General features: G+C 46.7%; 1 protein-coding gene across 1 annotated transcript; it reads left to right on the top strand.

Moving 5' to 3' along the window:
- Positions 1–3658: 3658 nt before the first annotated feature.
- Positions 3659–21500, top strand: LOC140651169 (aquaporin-3-like). The gene is made up of 6 exons (XM_072860321.1): positions 3659–3877; positions 16156–16282; positions 16453–16590; positions 18109–18227; positions 18974–19191; positions 19898–21500. The coding sequence occupies exons 1-6, from the start codon at positions 3770–3772 to the stop codon at positions 20064–20066; spliced, it is 879 nt and encodes a 292-aa protein (XP_072716422.1). The 5' UTR covers positions 3659–3769; the 3' UTR covers positions 20067–21500.
- Positions 21501–24936: the final 3436 nt, after the last annotated feature.

The following is a 24936-nucleotide window of genomic DNA, read 5'->3' as shown; positions in this document are numbered from 1 at the left end:
TCTGTTTGAAATAAAGGCCCATTCACCACTGCACTAAAAAGCTCTGCTTTTCTAACAGGAAAGTCGATGGTTAAATAAGGGGAAGAGGAAAAACTGGGCATCTGTGGCTTTGCAGAGGAGGTGGGGGAACAAATCCAGGAAAGGAGTCCCTTTCAGTCCTGCAAATTCAGCCCTGCTGCTCTGCATCAAGCCCCAGTGACTCAAAGAGCCTGGGGAATTTTTACTACTCACTTAACAGAAACCAGATGCCACGAGTGGCATGCGTCCTGTTAGCAGCCCTCACCTCAGATGGTACAGACTGGGACAGCTTTCATTCAGACTGTCTGCCGTGGTTTAGCCCCAGCTGGCAGCTAAACACCACACAGCCGCTCACTCACTCCCCCCTGGTGGGATGGGGGAGAGAATCAGAAGAGTAAAAGTAAGAAAACTCGTGTGTTGAGCTAAAGACAGTTTAATAGGTAAAGCAAGAGCCGTGCACGCAAGCAAAGCAAAGCAAGGAATTCATTCACTCCTTCCCATGGGCAGGCAGGTGTTCAGCCATCTCCAGGAAAGCAGGGCTCCCTCACGCATAATGGTTACTAGGGAAGACAAACACCATCACTCTGAATGTCCCCCCTTCCTTCTTCTTCCCCCAGCTTTTTATTGCTGAGCATGACGTCATATGGTATGGAATAGCCCTTTGGTCAGTTTGGATCAACTATCCTGGCTGTGTCCCCTCCCAGCTTCTTCTGCACCTGGCAGAGCAGGGGAAGCTGAAAAGTCCTTGACTAGTGCAGCAACAACTAAAACATCTCTGTATTATCAACACTGTTTTCAGCACAAATCCAAAACATAGCCCCATACCAGCCAGTATAAGAAAATTAACTCTATCTTAGCTGAAACCAGGACAGTATCCACCCCTTATTCTATACCATTTACATCATGCTCAGGTCTCACACTATCCAATACATTCTCATTACCCACTATCACCCTTCCCATCCTTTGATATAATACACACATATCATTCCCTTAGTCTATGGACAACCCCTACAAAATATTTGTAAAATGTCCATAAATGTCCACAAAATGTCCACTGAGTTCATTTAGTGCATGACTTTGGGCTTCATCTCTTATGGTGGTCACTCAGGACAGGAGAGGTGGTGTGTTGTGCCCAGGTTATTGGGCACCAAAGCCAGCTCAGGTCGGGTCACTGCTGCACTTGCACTGCTTCTTGTAAGGCTTGTCCTCCATTTGTTCAGGTGGTTCCGGCTGTAGTAATTCCTATAACATGCAACTCAAATCATGGGTTACAACAATTTAAAGGTATATCCATTACACTGTCCACCCCTGGTCCTTTTGGGCCAGGTTATAGGGTTTAACATTGCAATAAACTCCTCCCCTTGCTCCTAGCCTGGCCAGCAACAAGGGGTTCCTGCTATAGTAATTCCCACAACATGCAACTCAAATCACGGGATACAACAATTTAAAGGTATTTCCATTACAATCTCCACCCCTGGTCCCTTTGGACCAGACCATCAAGTTTAACATTGCAATGAAGTCCTCCCCTTGCCCCTGCTCCAGCTTGGACTTATCCACAGAATGTAGTCCCTTCAGAAGTAAACTTGCTCCAACATGGCCTCATGCACAGCCACTGATGGTGGTGTACCTGCTGCAGCATGGACTTTATTCACAGCCACAGATGCTTCGAGGTGCACCTTATCCAGCATGGACTTCATCCACAGCCACAGATGCTTTGAGGTGCACCTTATCCAGCCTGGACTTATCCTTGGGCCACAATCCCTTCAGAGGTATACCTGCTGTGGCACAGACATAACCATGGCCACAGACGTTTCAAGATATACCTGCTCTGGCATGGGCTTATCCATGGGCACAGACGCTTCGGGGTGTCCTGCTCCCACGTGGATTCATCCACAGGTCACAGTCCCTTTGACTCAAGTTCACACCGGAGTTCCAGCCTGTCCAGTGCAGCAGCACAGAAACAGCAGCTATGTCCTGGCCATCTGCCAGCCCAGGCGCAAGACCATTGCTGTTATCAAAATGTTCCCAGGCACAGCACAGTAAGATGATCAGCAGTACAGCAGCACAGCAAGCAGTGAAAGCAAAAAGCAGCCACTAACGAGTCCTAGACTCTAACATACAGTAAGGCAAGCAAGCCTATGGCAAGCACAGAAGCCTGCTGATTAATAGCTAAACAGCAATAACAGCTATAAATTCTATCTATCTGGCACATTCCAATCAAATCTGTCATTATCTCAAACCCTTCAAGCCCCACATTGGGCGCCAAAAAGGACTGCCATGGCTTAGCCCCAGCCGGCAGCTAAACACCACACAGCCGCTCACTCACTCCCCTCCGGTGGGATGGGGGAGAGAATCGGAAGAGCAAAAGTAAGAAAACTCGAGGGTTGAGCTAAAGACAGTTTAATAGGTAAAGCAAGAGCCGCGCACGCAAACAAAGCAAGGAATTAATTCACTACTTCCCATGGGCAGGCAGGTGTTCAGCCATCTCCAGGAAAGCAGGGCTCCATCATGCCTAACAGTTACTTGGGAAGACAAATGCCATCACTCTGAATGTCCCTCCTTCCTTTTTCTTCCCCCAGCTTTATATACTGAGCATGACGTCATGTGGTATGGAATAGCCCTTTGGTCAGTTTGGATCAACTATCCTGGCTGTGTCCCCTCCCAGCTTCTTCTGCACCTGGCAGAGCAGGGGAAGCTGAAAAGTCCTTGACTAGTGCAGCAACAACTAGAACATCCCTGTATTATCAACACTGTTTTCAGCACAAATCCAAAACATAGCCCCATACCAGCCACTATAAGAAAATTAACTCTGTCTTAGCTGAAACCAGGACACTGTCCCATAGAACTGTCCCAGGGTGATACAGGACATTACTGAGGATGAAAAGGCAGCAGGGGTTGGTTCCTGTGAGGCTCAGTGAGTCAGTGGTCTCCTCGTCAAGGTCCTATGACAAGGGACTGGCTCTGTGCTTGGGACCTCTCCCCACTTTCCTTACAGCTTTCATGGGGACTGGGCTGGAAATGCTCTCCCAAAGCCCTGGGAGGGGGAGAGAAACTGTAAGGATACACAAGAGTTTGGACCCAGATGCAGCTGTTCATGGAGAGAGGTCTTGTCTTGCTTCTTGATACCAGCTTCAGCTGGGTAATCGCTGGAGTCAGGAGGTGCCTTGGCCTCAGCCTGCAGTACAGGTGTGGGGGATCAAACCCTCCTGCCCCACGATTTTGCTGCAAAAGCACCTGCAGCCTCTGGATCAGCACAGGAGTACTCATCACTTTGCCATCCTGCTGGAATTTGGGAGGGAAAGCAAGCTGAAAGCAGGGTACTGTGATTGCACAAATGGGTTAAGATACTGCTCAGTCTATGCTTTTAGCTTTTAGGACCTCAGTTGAAGCTGGAGAGGCAGATATGGCCCCATGTTTTAGGTGGTAAGTGATGAAAACAGCAGGGGTTTGAGCAGGGCATCTTTGTCACATTTAATTCCTTCTTCTGAAACTCCTGAATCCTTTGCTCACCTATGCAAGCAATAAAGAAAATGAAGAAAACCACCCACTCTTGTCTCATGCTGAAAAGGAGGAAAAAAAAAATAATTGGGTTTGAAGAGAGGGTGGAAGGGGTGTGGTTACCCAGGAGGTATGTCAGGCATTGCTGAACTTATTTATAAGCAAAGGCAGCTCTGCTAGGAAAGAAACCTTGCTGAGGTTTGGTCAGCTGCTGCTTTTTCCCTGACACCGCTTGAAGGGCAACTTTACTGTGATGGGGAGGCAAAAGGATGTTCTTGCTACTATTGAGGAGCATCTGAGGATCAGAAAGAAATTAGTCCGGCAAGTGCTGGCTGAGTGCCTGGGGACACTGATCCTGGTGGTGAGTCTATGCTGTGGTGTGGGGATGCTCTCTAACCCCTGGGTGTGGGGGGGAATTGTTCTGGTGAAGGGGCTGTGCTGCTGCCAGAGTTTGCACCAGGCGTGAGCCGAGCTCCAGTGCAACCTGCCCTGTGGGGACTAGAGAAGTCCTTATCCACAGGAAAAATATTCATGCAAGTTTCCATAGGATGAGCTTTGGGGCTGCTGGCAAAGGGTGGGCTCTGCAGAGCTTGGTGGAAGTTTGGGGGCTTTTATGTGTCTGCAAAGTGCAGGCAGCAAAAAAGTCTCTGTGCAAGCAGCAAGTGTTTTGCTAGAGATCATGCAAAACTTCCTTTCTGTCTGCCCTGGAATATTTTCTTGGCACTGAAATACTTCAAGTGTTATCATCTGGGGAAACTAAAGCTTTTTCCTCACTTTGCTTTGTTTTCCTTGTGCATCCTATGGAGAAGAAGTAACCAGAATTTAAACTGTTGCAGCATTCTTTTGCTGTTGGCTGCAGGTTCCCCAGGGTCTTATCAGCGGGGCTGCATGACACCGTGGCAGCCTGTGCTAGCAGCCGATTGGGAGCTTGAGCTCGCCATGTGTGTGATAGCGCTGAGCTGTCAGTTGATGTTTTTCTAAGTGGTGAATGGCAATAAAACTCTTCTGCCTGTTTTAGTGCTCGGTTTCCAAAGGGATGGGATATCAGGAATAAAGCAGGGTGGATGTCTGTATAAGTGACTTAGTTTGAAAATGTTTTGAGCAGCCCTGGCTTGCTTTGAAGTCAAAGGCAGATGTGAATAGCTAGGACAGTTGTGTGTGAAGAGTGGGGAGTAAATACCAGTGTAGCAAAACTGGGATAGGGATATCTGGCTTTGAGCATCTGCATCTGAAAATGCAGGACTGCCCAACAGGCCACGAATCTGTTGCATTGATATTGCAGCAGAAATGAGTTGGTGTTCACACAGTGAATAACTACAGGTGAAAGCTCCTCTGAAGTGGTGTAAAGCCAGAGCAGTCCTGTAGGTTTCAGTGGAGTAACTGTGGGTTTACACCTCTTTGTAGCTGATGGCAGGACTGTTTGGGGAGAAATCTAATAGTTGGAGGAGCTGAAAGCGGAGGAAGGTTTGATGAAGCTGCACGTGCTCCTGGGGACAACACAAAAGGACTGACACACTATCTTATGCTTTAATAAATAAGATTCTTTTTTGATGAGGAAGAGGAGGCTACTGGGTCTTGTGTGGGAGGACAGAGGGCTCAGCTAAGTCCCCCTAAAGTGCTACCACTCTTAAAGGAAATCAGCTTTGCACAGTGCAATGGCTTTATTGTCAGAGTGACCCAGTTGTGGTGATTTGCAAATGGGCCCTGTTGATTTTTCAGGGAAGGGTTATTTGGGATTAAGGTGGGTAGAAGCTGATAGGAAAGTGATTAACAGGTAGAAAGTTGCTGTCTATGAATCATTGATGTTACTACAGTTAGTCCCAGGACTGAAGGAAGGTAAGACTTGTAAGGATTAATGTCTCCTGCTAGCTAAGTTAATATTGGTGGAGAAACAAGGCAAGCCTTTAGCCATGTGGATCTGAGCTTTCAGAAAGGCTTGTGATCCAGAAAATGTTCCTTCTTTCAACTGTATTAGCTGGTATGACAGAGATTACTTTTCCCTACAGCCCTGCCTTTCTGGGGCAGAGAGGAGTTGGGATGTGCTCAGAGCCTGAGGAAGAGTTTGGTCCAAAATCATAACCAGCCTCCAAAATGAGGATGGTAATGGGCACCCATCGGCAAGGCGGAGTGATGCACTGGCAACACATGCCTTGTCCTCGGGAGCACCACATCTGCTGTGTTTTAAAATGTGTGTGTGTGTAAGTGTACAAGCAGATCCCTCACCTTCAGGAATTCCTGAGCTGGTGTCTGGGGACAAGAAAACGCTGGGTTTAGTGACACATTCAACTCCATCTTATAGGTCTTGTAAAAGTGACCTGGGATCTCCTGCAGCAACACTGCAGTGGATGGAGGGCTGTGGGCACTGTGTCCACGTGGAAGAAGATGGGGTGGAATGGTGGGAGAAATGGGAAAGTCCCAAACATGGTGAATGCTCCTGGGTTGTCAGCAGGCAAAAACAAGGGTATACAGAGAAGGAAATGGGTTTCAGGGCAGCAAGCCTGCAGTATGGCTCTGCTGGGTGTCAATCCCTTTCTGCCTTGGAGCTGTCCCAGTCTATTCTTTTGTTAATGAAGTGACACTTACAGATTCTATTTTACTAAAAAATAATTTTTTTGTGCTCCTGACCACCTGGATTCTTTTGCATCTTTTTATTATATCACCTGCCTAAAACAGAAAGGGCCTCCAAGATTACTTTCTTCCCCTTTCAGATGGCCTGGGTAGTAGTTTGAATTGGATAGTGCCAGCAGAGAGATTGTCATTCTGTACCTTGCAAAAGTCCCTGCTGCCCACCCTGCCAGCAGGCTGAGCTGGGTGTGTATGCATTTAGCTGCATTTGAGCCTGGTAAATATCTCTTATGGGTTTCAGATGATAAAATACCTGAGGAAAGACCTGGGATCCATGAAATTGTCTTCACAGGAGATGGAACTGACTGAAGTCTTGTGGGGGACTTCAACCTGCTGGATGTCTGCTGGAAATACAATACAGCAGAGAGGAAACAGTCTAGGAGGTTCCTGGAGTGCGTGGCAGATAACTTCCTGACACAGCTGGTGAGTGAGCCAACTAGGGAAGGTGCCCCACTGGACCTCTTGTTCACGAACAGAGAAGGACTTGTGAGCCATGTGATGGTTGGAGGCCGTCTTGGGCAGAGTGATCACGAAATGATAGAGTTTTTGATACATGGAGAAGCGGCAAGGGGGGTCAGCAAAACTGCCACCTTAGACTTCCAGAGGGTGGACTTTGGCCTGTTTAGGAGACTGGTCGACAGAGTCCCCTGGGAGGCAGCCCTAATGGGCAAAGGAGTCCAGGAAGGCTGGACATTCTTTAAGGAGGAAGTCCTAAATGCACAAGAGCAGGCTGCCCCCAGGTGCTGAAAGATGAGCCGGCAAGGAAGAAGACCGGCCTGGCTGAATAGAGAGCTCTGGCTAGAACTCAGGAAAAAGAGGAGAGTCTATGACCTCTGGAAGAAGGGGCAGGCAAGTCAGGAGGACTACAAAGGTGTAGCAAGGCTGTGCAGGGGAGAAAATTAGAAGGGCCAAAGCTGAGCTAGAGCTCAATCTGGCTGCTGCCGTAAAGACAACAAAACATACTTCTTCAAATACATTAGCAGCAAAAGGAGAGCTAAGGAGAATCTCCAGCCCCTAGTAGATGGGGGAGGGAACACAGTGACCAAGGATGAGGAAAAGGCTGAGGTACTTAATGCCTTCTTTGCCTCAGTCTTTAATAGCAGAGGCCAATTGTTCTCTGGGTACCCAGCCCCGGAGTTGGAAGATAGGGACGGGGACCAGAATGGAGCCCCCCATAATCCAGGGAAATGGTTAGTGACCTGCTGCACCACTTAGACGCTCACAAGTCTATGGGGCCTGATGAGATCCACCCGAGAGTACTGAAGGAACTGGCAGATGTGCTCACCAAGCCCCTTTCCATCATTTACCAGCAGTCCTGGCTAACTGGGGAGGTCCCTGCTGACTGGAGATTAGCAAATGTGACACCCATCTTCAAGAAGGGCCGGAAGGAGGACCCGGGGAACTACAGGCCTGTCAGCCTGACCTCGGTACCGGGGAAGCTGATGGAGCAGATCATCCTGAGTGCTATCACACGGCATGTAGAGAATAACCAAGGGATCAAGCCCAGCCAGCATGGGTTTAGGAAAGGCAGGTCCTGCTTGACCAACCTGATCTCCTTCTACGACAAGGTGACCCGCCTAGTGGATGAGGGAAAGGCTGTGGATGTTGTCTATCTAGACTTCAGTAAAGCCTTTGAGACTGTTTCCCACAGCATTCTCCGTTGGAGAAACTGGCTGCTCATGGCTTGGACGGGTGTACTCTTTGCTGGTTAAAGAACTGGCTGGATGGCCGGGCCCAAAGAGTGGTGGTGCATGGAGGTTACTCCAATTTGTGGCCGGTCACAAGCGGTGTTCCCCAGGGCTCTGTGTTGGGGCCAGTTCTGTTTAATATCTTTATCAATGATCTGGATGAAGGGATTGAGTGCACCCTCAGTAAGTTTGCAGATGACACCAAGTTGTGCAGGAGTGTTGATCTGCTTGAGGGTAGGAAGGCTCCATAGAGGGACCTGGACAGGCTGGATCGATGGGTCGAGGTCAATTGTATGGGGTTCAACAAGGCCAAGTGCGAGGTCCTGCACTTGGGCCACAGCAACCCCATGCAACACTACAGGCTTGGGGAAGAGTGGCTGGAAAGCTGCCAGGCAGAAAAGGACCTGGGGGTGCTGGTTGACAGCCGCCTGAATATGAGCCAGCAGTGTGCCCAGGTGGCCAAGAAAGCCAATGGCATCCTGGCTTGTATCAAAAATAGTGTGGCCAGCAGGACTAGGGAAGTGATTGTCCCTTTGTACTTGGCACTGGTGAGGCCGCACCTCGAATACTGTGTTTAGTTTTGGGCCCCTCACTACAAGAGAGACATTGAGGTGCTGGAGCGTGTCCAGAGAAGGGCAACGAAGCTGGTGAAGGGTCTAGAGAACAAGTCTTATGAGGAGCGGCTGAGGGAACTGGGGTTGTTTAGCCTGGAGAAAAGGAGGCTGAGGGGAGACCTTATTGCTCTCTACAACTACCTGAAAGGAGGTTGTAGAGAGGTGGGGGTCGATCTCTTCTCCCAAGTAACAAGTGATAGGACAAGAGGAAATGGCCTCAAGTTGCACCAGGGGAGGTTTAGACTGGATATTAGGAAATTTTACTTCACTGAAAGGGTTATCAAGCATTGGAACAGGCTGCCCAGGGAAGTGGTTGTGTCGCCATCCCTGGAGGTATTTAAAAGACATTTGGATGAGGTGCTTAGGGACATGGTGTAGTGGTGGTCTTGGTGGTGTTAGGTTTACGGTTGGATTCGATGATCTTAAAGGTCTTTTCCAACCTATACGATTCTGTGAACACAAATATGTCTAGAGCAGAACAATATTAGGGATGGACTTAAGGTCTGATATTGTTCATACTGAAATCAACTTCCTGAGCTGAAGGGAAGGACACTGTTTAAAGTTTGCAGCTCCCTTTAAATTTCACTGTGTAATGTAAAACTTGTCCCACCGTGGATATTGGCATGGCTTCAGCGTCTTCCCTCCTCCCTTTCACTTGCATAATGACCGCAGTGCTCTCAAACTCTTCTAGGGCAAAGCGATTTCAGACCCCTGCAAAGTCTCTTTGCCTGTAAGAATTAACCTAGTGCTTGATTTTTTTTCTTATTTTAAGGAGGTTGTAAAGGTAGCAGAATGTTAAAATGAAATAGTGCCTTTTTTTTTAAGATAAAAATAATCCAACTAAGGCAGCCAAGCCCTGAATAGCACAAAGGCGAGGTGCTCTTTACTTGCAAGCTGCTTTTGCTGTGTACAGCACCTTGTACAACGTGGTTTTAGTCTGTGGGTAGTGTCCTTCCTGTTACAGGAATAGTAATGCTGATTCTACCTTTCCTCTGAAAATTAAAATGACTGTTTTTTTTCCCCTTCAAAATGCACTTTCTGAGTGGTACTTTAGGTTTGAACTTTATACCTATGTCAGAAGCACCGCTTGCTGGCAATAGTTAAGCAATGCAAGCGCTGAAGGCATTTTCCAAGTCGCTTGCTGTTTGTGTTATTACTGTAGCAACTTGGTAAAGCCAGATTTCCAGAGGCAGGCCTCTGTGCCTCCCTTAAAGGCTCTATCTGTTTGCCTTGCTTGGCTGGCTGTAAATACCAAAACTGGCTCTGTTTGGTTTTTACATTTGCAGGAGAAGGAACTTGCTGTTTATAATTGATTTCCAAGTTGGACTAACTGTGATTCACTGCTGTAGAGGCACAATGAAACAACAAAACAATTCCTAACTGCTTTTCAATCATCAGGGCTGTCTTGACTTTGTGGCCAGGTAGGAGCTTTTTGGAGTATGAGTGTGCTGCAGACCACAGAAACCAAAGTAGCAAAGTGGTTGTGATGACCAAGGTGAAGGGACCCTCATTTAACTGTTGGCAGTGCAGAGCTTAAAGTTGCCGCTCATCCCGCAGCCATCTGGGGCGGCACGGCGATTCCCACAGTCGCTGTTTAATTTGTGCCGATTTGCTTGAACCCAGCTTGTAGCATTTGGAGAATGTGATTTTTTTTTTTTTTTAAATTTTTAAAATTCTGTGTTTTTCTTAATGCTTTGCTAGGATTTGAAAGGGGCTGGAAAGCTTTGCTTTAAGCATATCAAGTGCTGCTGATTCTTCCCTGCAAATGGCCTATGCTGCAGGGTGTGGAGGTGTGGGAAATGGCAGTGCTGCTGCTCTTCCTCACCTCTTCCACCAGAAGAGCTCTACGCTCTTCATTAACTGTTCAAAACTGTCCCTCCTTGCTGTCCCTGTGCAGAGGCAGGGAGGTTTCTCCTTCCTACAAGCAGGACAGTTCAGGCACCAAGACTTGCCCTCACTGGGATGGCAGCTTTTCCCCAGCAGTCCCCAACCCTGTGACCAAAACTCCACCAGAAGTACAGGTCTTTCTAAGAGCTAAAGCCTCCTGATCTGAAGGATTCCAGGGATATCAGAATAAGTGTGTTTTGCTTGTTCCCACACACACAGAAGCTAAAATAGTGAATTTCCTCTCTAATGCCCAACTCCTCTGCTGACGGTTGCTCAGGTTTCTTGCGCTGAGCACTACTTATCTCCCCAGCTTTGTGCAGCATTGCTGTAGCATGTGATATATGTGCGGCACAACTTTCCTTAGACCCTCTTATCTCCCGAGTCCTGCAGCCCTGCCTGACTCCAGGACAGCGTGCAGTGCAGAAAGAGCCGTAACGTGACAGACCATCTGCTGCTGCTGCCCTTCCCCATAGGACTGCTTCTGTCCAGGCTGGCTCCAGCTGTGCTGGACAGGAAGTCTGACTGTGGGGTCTAATGTTTCTCCTTGCTTTGTAAATGATGACCAGTCTGGTTCTTCAAGAGATGCTTTGAGGAAAGGCAAAAATTATGGTGTTCCTTGCACTGCCTTTGTGGCTGGTGGAGGTCATCCTGGCCACATGGGCCATGGAGTTGAGGAAAATCTCTGTATGCTGCTTGAGCAGAAATAGCAATGGGGATGGATCTGTCTTCAGATCTACCCAGCTGGTCCCCCTCCTTGGGGAGGGCAGCAAGAGGCTGTGGGGGAGACTTACAGTGCCTTTAACCCCTTCTTGCATTGAGCTGCAGAGGAGGAGTTGGGAGGTTGTTTTGAACCGGCTGTAAAGTGATAATCCTCTGCCCCCTCCCTCCCAGCCTCCCCCCTTGAAGGGACTGTAGGATAGTCCTAAGTTCCACTCTGATATGAACAGAGGTGTCCCTTTGTGTGTCTAATGCTTAAAATCTTTCATCAATATCTCAGGGTCTCTTCCTTCAGAGTAAACCCACAGTTTGACTGCTCTTCTGGCATCTTCCCCACTAACCAGAGGGCAGTGAGGGCTGAGCAGCCTTTCCCATCCACTGAGGTGATTAGGGTAGATTTACAGCAGGGTCCTTGCCTAATCCCTGGTTTATTTGCTGGCTGAAGAGGAAAGTTGTAACTTCGGTAATAACACTCCTCCTGGGCTATGCCAGCAAAACTGTCCCATCTTGATTTAGAGATCAGTCTGTCTGAAGTCCAAAAGAAAATACATCCAGGCCTTTTGTGTTGCACCTGAAGGTGTGAAAAAGCACTGGCAAAGAAAAGAGGAGGCAAGCAAGGGAGGAAACCTGGCTGTTGTGCAGGGGAGTTGTTGTGGTTTAACCCCAGCCAGCAACTAAGCACCACACAGCCACTCGCTCACTCCCCCCGGTGGGATTGGGGAGAGAATCAGAAGAGTAAAAGTGAAAAAACTCATGGGTTGAGATAAAGACAATTTAATAGGGAAAGCAAAAGCTGCACACACAAGCAAAGCAAGGAATTCATTCACTACTTCCCATTGGCAGGCAGGTTTCAGCCATCTCCAGGAAAGCAGGGCTCCATCACACATAGTGGTTACTTGGGAAGACAAATGCCATTGCTCCAAATGTCCTCTCCTTCTTCCCCCAGCTTTATATGCTGAGCATGATGTCATATGGTATGGAATATCCCTTTGGTCAGCTGTCCCAGCTGTATCCCCTCCCAACTTCTTCTGCACCTGGCAGGGCATGAGAAGCTGAAAAGTCCTTGATTTAGTATAAGCACTACTTAAAACACTGATGTTTTAGTTGTTGCTATCAACACTGTTTTCAGCACAAATCCAAAACGTAGTCCCATACTAGCTACTACGAAGAAAATTAACTCTATTCTAGCCAAAACCAGCACAGGAGTGCTGAGCACTACCTTTCTCCCAAGTTCATGTACATAGCTGTTTTTCACAAGGTCTGCCTATAAACTCAGGTGGCCTCACTTCTTCATTAGCTTTTTCAACTTTTTTTTTGTCCTCCAAGGTCCTTTCCTACCAGCCCTGACTAGCTCTGGAGCTTTCCCGTCTCCAGATATTGAGACAGGGTGTTTTTATGGCCAAATGGCCATAAATGGGCATTTATGCCCATAAATGGCCAAATGGCCATTCTCCAAATGTGCCCTGGACACAGAGAGTTTAAAGTTTCCCTGAGTGTGAAGTTTCATCCAGCAATCTGGTACCTTTTCCTGTTTTTGCTGCTGCTTCTGGCTGTCCCCACCCTTGTACAGGCTTTGGAGTTTGTCGGCTCCTCCACCCTTGAACCAGTTCAACTCATGGATCCTGCAGAACATGGATTTTGTTACTTTTCACAGTGCAAGGAGTTGGATCAGCTCATGAGGAGTGAGAAGCCTCCCTGTTGGCAGGGAAAGCCATTAGATCTGCTGGAGACAGTAAGATGAAATTAGGGAGCAGGCTTCCATTAACCTGGTTAATGGGTGCATTGACCTCAGTTTCTAGGAGAGTAACTTTAATACATCAGAGTAGTGCTTTGTTGCAGTCATTTTATTATCACTTTAAAACTGCTTTTGAACTTGGTTAGTGGATCATGAGGGTATAATAGTTGACTGCTGCACATGCTGCTATGTGAGGCAGTAACCTGGCTTTCTGTTGGCTGGAATGTTCTTCTAGTAATGTTTGGTGGGTTTTTTTAACCAAAAAAAAAAAGAAAAAGAAGTGTTGAGGCAGGTTATTAAAATCAAGAGTGAGGTTTCATCTCTGCCTTGGGTGTGCACCACTGTCTCTGACCATAGTGCTGTAATATTGACTAAGAACTCTTACATCCATTGCATGGACTTAAAAGCCACCAGGATAAAGGCTGAATTGTGTTTATTTGACCTTCCTTGCCTTTCAACTCAAGCTAGCTGCTCCTAAACACTTCTGCAAGCATTGGAAAAGAAAGACTTAAAGAATGGATGCTGAGGGTCTCCTATCTCATATGGCCTGGGAAAAGGAATTGGAAGAAAAACTAGCAAATAGCAGAAGTGGAAATGGTGTGATTAAAAATTGTAATAGCCACTACCACAACAAAACTGTGTGGTGTCAAGCCACTTGCCACAAAAGCATGGGTGAGCACGATTTGAACTGGCTCCTAAAAGTCAAATGCCATGGATGGATATCATGCATAAGAATACATGTTCATGCTTAGTGGACTCCACTGGTGCAGGATGGAATTGCACACATGTATAGCAAAGTTGAAATCTGTCCCTAAATATCACATTACTTTTTTTTACCTGTGGAGGGTCAAGTTTTCTACTGTTATGCTGAATTAAGCCAAATAGTGTTCAGGGCTCATCTGATAAATAATTGTAATGGTCCTGTGGAGTGGCTCTGGGGTGTTTTTGCACAGCCTATAGACTCTCTTCTGAGGAAAAGCTGGAGAGCTATTACCAGGTGTAGGATGGGGGGAGAGGAGGATGGGGAACAACCTCTTGAGAAATGGCATATCTGGCCTTCCTCCAGGTTAAGGGAAAACCTTTGTGGGTGAACAGGGGGGTGGAGGAGGGAAAACTTTATTCTGTGGTTTCTGCAACCAAAAGGTGGCTGGCTCATTAGCCACATACCATCCACTTGCAGAACTGCCAGTTCTTTCAGAGTGAATAACACATACCTTCATCAATCAGAAGAACTTGGGGCCAACCCTGCCAAACTCAGATGCCCATTGCAGCTTTTTGTGGGCTCACCCCCTCCCTGGTCAGACTGATGTGCTGTGTGGCATTAGAGAGGTGAACACCATGGCCAAGTACTCTCTCCAAACCTCTGTCTAAAGCATGCTGGGGCCTTTCTGGGGTAAGGGAAGGCACAGATGTCACCCTGGTCATTAGCCAGTATTTATTTGCTCAGTTGGAGCTACGCTTCCCTCGGTGGTTTGGGCATAGCTGGGAATGATGGCTCTGTTTGCTGCACAATAAACAAGGCTCATCTTTTCTGCCTTTGCCTGTATGTCTTCTCTGCCATGGTTTCCCAGCTGGGCAGCTCAGGGTTAGGACATTGAAGGGGCTGTTCTGACTGCACCCACTAGAGAACAGTGCTGGACGTCCCCTCTCATTAACTAATGAGTTCTACAGGTTCCTTTGTTCTCTCTACAGAAGGTCCTGCATTGGGGATCTGGCTCCTGGCCAAGAGGCACCTGTGTACAGAGTGTCCACCTTGAGTCAGCCTGCAGCCTACTTGGCTGTTCCTTTTCCAGCAGGCTGAGTGCAGTGTCTGCGTTATTAGTAATTCATCAGTTGTCAAGGGGATGGGAGAGGATGAGTTAGGTGTGTTTTGGCTTTGCCCCAGGTCTGGATTGTGCGTTGCTCAACGGGCATGTCCAGTACTGGCAGGAGAGGTGAAGAGAGCCACCCCTGCTGCACTGGTGCCTATTTGGTGGCTTATCCCCTAGGAGCACATACTGCCTCTGTGGCAATTGAGTAATTCTGGGATGATGGAGTTCACAAAAGCAGAAAGTCTTGATGAGTGTGTAGATATGGGCATGTGGTCAGTAGAAATAAGGCAAGCCTTGATCCCTAGATTGGAGGATCTTGGGAGCAAGATGTAATCCCTGTCCTAGCTTAAGGATGCTCTCAGTACCTGCTGATGTGATAATCCCTAGTATACACCAAGAATCAATTCAGGTGGAGTCAGTGGAAGATAAAAGCATACAGATGATCAGGATTAGGGCTCTTTAAATTACATAGTGGGTAGTGGAGAGACTTGGCCAGGCAGAAAGCCTCCAGCTGGATGAGTGATGAACTGAACTGCCAGGGGAAACTGGTCTGGGTTGTTAAGGGTGAGCATAGGAAGGATGGCTTTTGGATGTGGTTGGGAAGAGAAGGATCACCTGTTTGGAGCAAATGTCTTTGAGCAAGAGCACATGCCTCCCTTAGCTACTGGGAAACACCCCTTATCACTCAGCAGAAACAACTTTTGTCCCCCAAAGTGCTTAGTGCACTCCTGATCTTGGACAGAAGGCCAAGCCTCTGGCTGTGCTGGTTGGCAGGCTGTCTGTGGAATATGGACTTTTCTTGATGGTGCCTGTGCCATGTTGGTGCTGCAGAGACAGGCCAGTTGTGTTGCCCTGATCCTTTCTTACCATAGGAAGTTGCCATAGTTTTGCCATAGGAAGGATATGGCTGGTTTGGGATGGTGTGGGCTCTGCTCAGAGTGCCCACAGCAGAGAGCGTACCTTGGGGCTGGGACAACTGCAGGTGCCTCAGCTCAAGGAGGCAGCCCCAATTCCTTGCTGTCAGCCAGTGCTACCTGAAAGAAGACTCCATGAATGTCAGGCTGTATATGACCTTCAGTTGTGTCTGTATTTCCAGGCATCAGCAAAATTGTCCCCTGACAATCGATGTGCTACTGTGTCAAACAATTAGTCTTTTTAACAATAAGGTACTTGGATCCCTCATCTGAACAGTTGCATTGTTAATACCTTGGTCCATGGTGCTGTGTGGCTGATTCGTCTCACCTACTGCCTGAAAATTAGATGGTTGGACAAAGACCCTAAGTCTCCTGGAGATGTGAACTGTGGTCTGATCTTGCTTTTCATTTTGGCCCTGGTTTTGTTTCCCCCTGCCAGGAGATAAGCTTGTTTTGTGTCCTTTCTCCTTCTCTGCTGTCCCTGGAGATAACACCTAGATACTTCAACCAAAGATTGAAGCTTTGAAGGCTTTGAGTCATGGGTGGGCTGTGATGGTGCATGCAAGTGTAAGTGGAGCAGGCACTGGTCAGCAACTGGCCCTGATGTGAAACAGAGAGGGTAATTTCAAACTCTTCTTTTCCTCCTAGCTGTTTGGCTGTGGATCTGTTGCGCAGATTGTGCTCAGCAGAGGGACTCATGGAGGTTTCCTGACCGTGAACCTAGCCTTCGGCTTCGCTGTGACGCTCGGCATTTTGATCTCAGGACAGGTATCAGGTATGTTGCGGCTCCATGAGGGCTGGATTTCACTTATGACAATTGCTATGTAGGCCTAGATGGCTGTGCTTTTCCTATGTGGCACCAGTATGGAAACCAGTGTCCCTTGGCTCATTGCTGGGACCCAAATTCTGCCTGTGAAAGTCCAATAACCACCAGCTTCTCTGCAGGTGGACATCTGAACCCAGCTGTCACTTTTGCCATGTGCTTCTTGGCCCGGGAGCCCTGGATCAAGCTACCAATTTATGCCCTGGCCCAAACCCTGGGGGCTTTCCTGGGAGCTGGCATAGTCTTTGGGCTGTACTATGGTAAGTGCAGAAACTTTCTGTGTTTGTTGGGGCGAGATGAATGCTGCATGACTCACTGCAGGGAGGCTGGTTCCCAAACCAGAAAGAAGTGTTTTCTTGCGAAGCAGAGATGTGAGAAACCTCCTTACTGTGTTTCTGGGAGGGCTTTCCTGTTCTCATGATGGTGATGGGTTCAAAGCAATCTGAAGGCCAACTAACATTGTCAATGTGCGAGTCTCTGTCCTTGAGTAATGATCATGGTAACATGGACCACTGGATGGCCCCTCTTGTAAGTACTACCTGGATTAAAACAGATCTTTCAGAAATGCTGATGAAAAACTAGTAGTAACGGAGATTTTATATCCGTGTATTGTTCCAGAGCTGTTTTATCCTTCTTGGTTTAAAAAAAAAATAGACTTCACCATAGATGTCTTCTGCATTGTCCCGTGTTAGCTTCTAGACAATGGGACTTCTAGCAGTTTTTGCTGCCCTTATCAGAGTGATTCTATACCTTGGAAAGCATCCTAGAAATCCAGTTCCTCATGCACCTATTCCTCCTGAGTGATGTTCCTCATTGCAGGGCAATATTCAGTGGGCAAGAACTGACTCTGTGCTGGAAATTGCTCTTCGACAAATATCAAGGGTGATGTTTTGACTCAGAGTTCACCTCCTGATGTCTGTTCCTGGCAGTAGGAGCGGTGTTCCCTGTAGCTGAGCAGAACATCTGGGTCACTGTAGCTTCTACCTGAAGGGAGGAAACTGCCACCCCGGCACTAGCACCAACTCCTTTTCACTTTAGAAAGAAGCAGGGGACCTACCTTCATCTCTGTAAACATCAGGACTCCAGTTCAACACCAGTTACCTTTCTAGTTGGTGGGCTCAAGTCTCCTCTCCAGAAGAGTTAATCCCATTTTAGCTGCCTAAACCATGGAAGAGCTACCTTCAGAAAGTGTCTGTTTCTCTCCACTGACCATAGAGGGAATCTAGACAGCCCACCTAGGTTAGTTATACAGCTTCTATGTAGTGGTAGGCAAGGGGCTGACTGCTCTACAAGACAACCCTGAGAGGTGAAACTAATTGTGTATTGGCTTAGAGGAAAGTGCAAGATCAGCCCAAATCCTGTTTGCTGTAGATCAGATCCATAGCAATATCTCATGTCTTGACACCAAAACTGATACCACAGGCATTTGAGTACCTTTTGGGAGAGATTTGGAGTCAGCTTAATGTTTAGTTTTTGGCTCTAATGCTTTCCTGGTGCCTGACAAACCAGAAATATTAGGAACAGGGACTCAGGCCATCTGCATCTGAGCCTGACTGGTAAAATGCTGTGGTGGATCACACCCTAAGTTTTCCAAATGAGTGCTCTACAGCAAATGGTTTTGCAACACATAGCAATGGGGTGCTCAGGGAATTCTATCTCTATTCATAGCTCTGTGGAGCCTACATGTTAGTCATCTTCCAAGCAGGGTCCTCTCTCTGATGTGTGTTGGAAAATGACTGACCTCTCTACCTTTCTTCCCCCCACACGCACATCTCTAGATGCCATCTGGGCTTTTGGCAGCAACCAGCTGTATGTAACAGGACAGAATGCCACTGCTGGTATCTTTGCCACCTACCCGTCTCAGCATCTGGATGTTGTGAATGGATTCTTTGACCAGGTAAGAGGGTGCTGGGAGGGTGAAGGTGCATTTGAAGAGGAATCTTTTGGGGTGGTTCTGGGCCTCTCCTTTAGTTAGAGAATGAACTGAAATTTAAAGATATCCAGAAAGGTTTTTAGAGCTGACACAGATATCTCACTAGCCCATAGAAAGAGCAGAGCCAGAAGGCACCCTTACAGCAAGAAGGCTTGTGCTCAGGAGATTAACCAGTTGCACAAGACTGGCCAGGACACCAGTGAAAAGGATACAACTTGATCTCAGCCCCTGAAGAGCGATAGCCTGAGGAAGGATGGCTCTTCCTCACTCCCACTGTACTGCTGTGGCTGTTGCACAACCCAGAGCTCAACTGGGTGTGGGGTGGTGGTTGGTGTTGGAGGTGACTGTCTCCTCCTTAAAGTTGCCATCAGCCACCAAGGGACAGCAGCCACCCAGCTGTGGCAGGTTGGAAGCACATTCAGGAAGATGTCTTCAGCTTTTCTGGCTGCTCAAACAGTTATTCATAGCTCTTCTGTGGGTAGGGAAAAAGGTGTGGGCTTAATCGAGCCTGTGGGCTGCCAGAAGGAGCACGTTCCACTCTCCCATTCCCGTGGATGCTCATTCTGCTGTGGTCTGATAATGCCATGGGATGACAGTGCAGGTCTTCCAGTTTAGAGAATGAGTCCTAAATGCATGGGACTTCAGAAGAGTTAAATAATTTGGTTAAAAGATTAATCTGGATTAAGTTCTTCTTCCTGCTCACTCCCCAGTTCATTGGCACAGCCTCCCTGATTGTTTGTGTCTTGGCTATTGTTGATCCCTACAACAACCCTGTCCCCACGGGGCTGGAGGCTTTCACAGTTGGCTTTGTTGTCCTTGTTATTGGAACCTCCATGGGCTTCAACTCTGGCTACGCTGTCAACCCTGCCAGGGACTTTGGGCCTCGTCTCTTCACAGCCATTGCTGGCTGGGGCACTGAAGTGTTCTGGTAAGTGCTTGCCAATGAAAACCTTGTGCATCAAGGGGAAAAACAAGTCCAAGCAGGTAGTAGCTCTGGCATCATAAAGAGTCTTAGCACCCATGAGGTATCTTTGGATTTTATAAACATTTTTAAAAGACACTGTTTGCTCTGCTCCGATTTCTTAAGAAATTGTAGAAGCTTGGCAGTTTCCAGCAGTGAGAACAAATGGCCTAGCTTTGCTATCAGGGAGCAAATCTAAGAGTATCCATGAGATGTTCAGGTGCACCTTGTACATGAGCCTATCATAATATTTTTTTTTTAGCAGTAGAAAATGTAGGGCATTTGTTATACTTGGATTTTGTTGTTGCTGGAGAAAATTGAGAGCCATGAGCAGTACAGACTATGTGCTGTCAAGGGATGCTTTCCTGCAAGCAGTCAGAGGGAAGTGAAGGTGCCTAGTTCAGGCACTGCAACTGCTTCTCTCCCTTCTTGGTGGAGAGATGGTCTTGGAACTCCTGGAAGTAGCTGTTCTGAATTGCTTGTCACCTGAACTTGCATTGGGGGACAATATCTGCCTTGGAAATTGTTGTGGATATGTGGGTGCTGTTGTCTTTTGCAAGTCAATGGTGATGTTTGGAGACGACCAGATCTTGCATTGTTCTAGATCCAAACATGAATATCCTAATGCGTAGGCTGCAGTTCTTACCTTGTGCATTTTCTTTTTGTTTTCCAGGACTGGTAAACAGTGGTGGTGGGTTCCAATTGTTGCTCCTTTTCTTGGGGCCATTGCAGGAGTGATGGTCTATCAGCTGATGATTGGATGTCATGATGAGCCTTCTCCACCTGCCTCTGAGCAGGAAACAGTCAAGCTGGCTAATGTGAAGCACAAGGAAAGGGTCTGAGGAAGCTGCCACCCAGATCTGGCAGACATTCATTACTCAGGACTGCAGTTGGCAAAGAGGAGGAAAGAGTTAAGAAGAGCTTCAAGAACAACAGGAAGAGGTTTTTTCCTGTCTTGAGAGATTCTAGCTGCTTGTGTGTGTGTGTGTATTCCTGATGCATTTGCTTTAGACATTTTCCTGTGAGCCTTTCCCCAAATGCAGTATCATGTAATCTTTCCCTAGTAGAAGGGGGTTGAGGACTGTAGGAGCCAGGAGAGAAGTGAGCATTGCTGTCCAACACCTCCAACATGGGCCAGTTGTTCAGGAATCTGGAGCTCTCTTGGGCTGTGTTGCTGGCCTTGCCTGTGAGCTTGGCAAACTGCTTCCCTCCAAACCTGTGTCCTCATCTGTAGAGTGGGGATCATGTAAAACTTAAATTGTTTTGCTAACATGGAATGGAAACTCCTACATCCCAGAAAAAATTTGCCTGTGATTCTACTATGGATCAAATTCATGCTTGGTGTTGCTCTAAGGTCAACAACTTGGCACCAGGAATGAATTTCTCTAAAGGATTTTTATTGGCCAGACTTTTTATATCTCCCATGAATTCCTAGAACATTGTATCAATCAGCTGATCCATAATATCAGAGCAGAGAGTGAGAATGCACTGGATTTTAGTTTAATAGTAAGACTAAGTGTTTACAAACCACTGCACCCTGGTGTTCTAAAATTTTTCATATTGCCAATTGCTAGACAGTAACACACAGGAAACCCTTGTTCTAGCCAGGGGCTAACCTGGAAAGAAAGCTTGGCTCCCTGTAGCAGCCTTTCTAATTAATCAGCTTTGTATATAAACTGCAAGCAGCTAATAGCCAAGTTCCACTGGAAACACAGTGTTGCTAAAGTTGTGTGTGTTCATGTAAATTTCACAATAGTGTTTGTGGGTTTTTTTAAAAATAGATTTATATATAAATATACTCCTTAAAGCTGTTACTAAATACCAGGGTTGGGAAGAGTTAATTTAAAGATATGTGGGGACTGCCTGTTCTCTGTCACCTTTGAGATACTGTTGGATTTTCCTGGGGTACCCTTAGATTATGGCATTGTGCTGTTGAAGCATCTTCTTTTCTACCTTGTAGAATTACTGGGGTATCACTGGTACTCACAGCTGAGGGACTGAGATCAGGCACCTCCTGTACCAGCAGTGCTGGCATGTCAGGGGATCTCTGGCTCTCCCAATGCCATATTATTACGGAGTATTTGAAACAAGCAGTATTGGTTGTGAAAGATTTTGTAGGTCCCATGCTACTGCATTAGAGAAACTCTTTCAAAGCCTGTTTCTTTAATGTGTGCGTTCCTTGAAATATGTAACTTTGTACACATTTCCAGTCACTAAAATGATGTATTCTTTTTTCAATTTTTAAAAAATAAAATGTCAATACCCACACTGTAAAATGCTAGTGTTGGTTGTATTTTTAAGCATCTGTCAGTAAACTTTGCCATGGAAAGGAAGTCATCTATAGCAATAGCTTCCTCAAGCCCTCTTCCTCTTCAGCCTGTAAGAGCAAAATGGAATTAACCATTTCAGGCAATACATCTACATGCTCCATTTGTGTTTAATTCTTTTCCCTTTTGGGCTGTGCTTTTGGGGCAAGTGGGAGGAGATGGGGTGCCTGTATAAAGGCCAAGGTATAGGCTATTGGGTGGGGATGTCCTGCTGTTGGGCATCTTCAGGCAAAAGGAACAAGAGGTCAGCATTTGTCCCTTGCCGTTTGTACTGTTTAACTTATATTACTATTCTTTCCATTAATGCAGTTCTTCTGAGTATGCAATCCTACTCTGCATTAGGCATTCTGTCCAGCATTACCCAGCATATTTCACTTGTCACTCCCTTTTATTAGCTATGCCATGCAAGGAAAAGTATTACAGACCTGAACCCAGTGCTCAAAGAATTACACAAACAGCTTTCTTCCAGCCTGCATCTTCTGTAAATACAATTATTGTTGCTCTTTGGCTGATCTGTGTCCTGCTGTATTTTTCCTGTATTAATTGTATGGCCTTAAAATAACTCATAACTTCCCATACGGTGCCATACTGAACAATTAGGTGAAGTCTGGATGAATGTGGTTTCCTGCAATTCACCAACTAGAAATCAAATGGCTTTTGGCAAGAAAGTTGCCGAGTTTGTCTGGTATGCTCTATCTGCAGTCAGCATGCTGCTTTATTCCATTTCTATCTTGAAAGTTTCTCTCAAAATCTGTGTAGAAGTTTTGTATACTACTGTGATCAACTAACATAGCTGCAGAGGTTAATTCCCATTTCCCTTCAGGACTGTTAGACCTTTTTCTACTCTTCTACCACATGGTATCTTCAACTGACTTGATCAATGTATTAAAATTCTTACTACAGACCTTATGACTTGACTTTTGATTCAAGGTGTGGGGTTTGGGTTTGTTTGGGCTTTTTTGTTTGTGGTGGGTGTGTGGTTTTTTTTTTTTTTTGGTGCATTCCCTCCTCCTTCCACCTGGCATGTACCCTTGCCTTACTTGTGCCTCAATGGTTGTATGTTATTACCCTTATTAAAACTGCAATAAAATAGCAGTTTCAGGTCAGAATTTTTGTCTCAACCATATCCCCACTGTGTAAAGGTTCAGCTTTTCTGGGATCTGTTGGAGAAGTACCAGGCACTGCTGAGTAGATCCATTACCATGTGGAAAGGGGCAGGCTCAGCCTGCAGTCAGTGGAGGGGGAGCTATGGAGAACTTAGCCTCACCTTCCAGAAGGGTCTAGCCCATATGAGACATGATTAGGGCAGCTCTTTGCTAACCATGTAAGGAGGGCAGTGCACAGGACAGTTTGATATCCCAGATTTCAAGAGCTCTAGAAGTGTTATTAAAGTGTGGGGAGGGAAAGAGGGAGTTAACTGCAGATGGCATTTTCCCTGGCAGCAGGCACCCTTAAATTGATGCAAGTTGTGGTTCTATTTGTTTTCAATGTAGCTGCCTTGAGAGAGCTTCTGGGTGTTATTAATCTGTCAGGCCTGTGTAAACTAAAAGATTTTTTTCTTTACTCTCCATACCTAAATTTCAAAGGCAATGAATCATCCTGTAGTTAATGCCTTGCTTTTGGAGTCACTGGAGAGGTAAGACTCATCTGGTCAAGTATAGTCATCTGGGTTTTAGGTCAGATCAACTCCAGCTGTCAAGCTATTGAAATATACTTACTTTGTAGGAAGAAATAAATCTATGATTTAAACTATTCATGCTTGACAGGGAGAGTAATTTGTTGCTGGAACAAAATGTTAAAAGATGTTGTGGATTCTCTATTGTCTGAGGTTTTCAAATTAAGACTGGCTGTCTTGCAAAAAGGTCTCTCAGTTAAACTGCAAGCTGTACCCTTAAGAGGAGGTCCTGCTGGAGGAAATTCCCAGACCTCCATATTACAGAAGGTCAAGTTGACAGGAATTGTCCCTTCTGACTTTAAAACCTATGAAATTTATAAGGCAGGCTGAAAGTGCCCAAATATTCAGTTTCTCTTGGTTCTCAGCTGGTCTAAGCTCTTTGCTGCAGGTTCTGTAACATGGTGGCACATCAGCTGTGACCCAGAGAAACCTGCTTTTGGTTCCCTGTTCCCCTGGTGCCTTGAGATGCATGCCTTGGGAGGCTCTTCCAGCTCTGTTTGCTTTGTCCATCTGTGAAGTGCCAGCAGCAGTGCTGATCTTTTCTAGACCCTGCTCTGCTTCATCTCGTGGGAGCAAAGTGGCATCATGAATCAAGGGACTGACGCTGCTGGGCACAGCGGTGTGGATGGGAGAATAGTACAGCCTCCCTTTGTGAAGCCCTTCTATCCCAAAGTGAGTTTCAGCTCTCTGTCTGCCAGTGGTGGGTGCTGGGGTTGCAGGAGCAGGTTGGCACTTGGCTGACCACCTCCAAGTGAGAAGGACAGGTTCCTTGCCTGCCCTCCTAGAAAGAGGGTGAAGGACTAGGCTCTGTTGAGGGACAATATTGGCAAAGACCAGGCCATGAAGGTGGTCGTATTCCCTGCTGCCTCCTTTAAGTCCTTGGTAGTTCTGCATATTCAGGTCATGCTTGAACTCCCAGCTCTCCTGTGCAGCCAAGGATTTTGCCCTCATCCTATATCTCAAGGCAGAAGATCCAAGGCATCTCAGTACTATGGGTGCCCACAAGCAGTTACTTGGGTATTGTGGGGTGACTTGGTGCCCCTCTTGTGTTACTCTGGTGGCAGCTGAAAAGCTGCAATCCAGATATAAGACATGAGACCCAAGTATAAGTCATGAGACATAAGAACTGCCAGTGTGCAGTACCACCTCCAGGAGGGAAAATGTGTCTGAGTCCTGTGACCTTCACCGTATGTAGTGTGGCTGTAATGTGCAAGAATGCGTTGGGGTAGAGAGATAGCTGGGGGACTGGTCAGGTCTTGTTATCCTAAAAATCCTTTTGCTCCAGGAAAAGTACTGAGTGTAGAGTAAGTATATATCTGTTGGCAGGATTTACCCTCCTCTAATTTGGGATATTCAGCTTTTACCCACTTCTCAGTGCCTGGAACACCACTAACTCTTTAAATTCATCACTCTGTTCCTGGTGGAAATGCAAGATAACAGAGTCTCCTCTATCTCTGAGCAACAGGGACACAAAGTGATGTGTTGCCAAACATCACCCGTGTCTGCTGCCTCTTAGTCCAGATGCTCCAAGCACTGAGAAGATGTTAGGCACTGTAGCCCAGCCCTGTGCCTACCCGGATGAACAGCTGAGCTTGAAAAACACACCATAGTGATGAATGTTCCTGATATTGGGATGATGTTTGTCCCTCCAGACACGAGATGAAGATGATGGTATCTTCAGCCTCCAGACATGAAAGGTGAAATACTGAG

Source organism: Ciconia boyciana, chromosome 4 (assembly GCF_034638445.1).
Source record: "Ciconia boyciana chromosome 4, ASM3463844v1, whole genome shotgun sequence".
NCBI lineage: Eukaryota > Metazoa > Chordata > Aves > Ciconiiformes > Ciconiidae > Ciconia > Ciconia boyciana.
The sequence above is the reverse complement of the archived record's forward strand: the minus strand, read 5'-3'. Positions and strand labels throughout refer to the sequence as shown.

Coding starts and splice junctions, on each gene's coding strand:
- LOC140651169 (XM_072860321.1), top strand. CDS start 3,770: ATGGGGAGGCAAAAGGATGTTCTTGCTACTATTGAGGAGCATCTGAGG. Junction 3,878..16,155: donor TGGGGACACTGATCCTGGTG/GTGAGTCTATGC, acceptor TTTTCCTCCTAG/CTGTTTGGCTGTGGATCTGT. Junction 16,283..16,452: donor GATCTCAGGACAGGTATCAG/GTATGTTGCGGC, acceptor GCTTCTCTGCAG/GTGGACATCTGAACCCAGCT.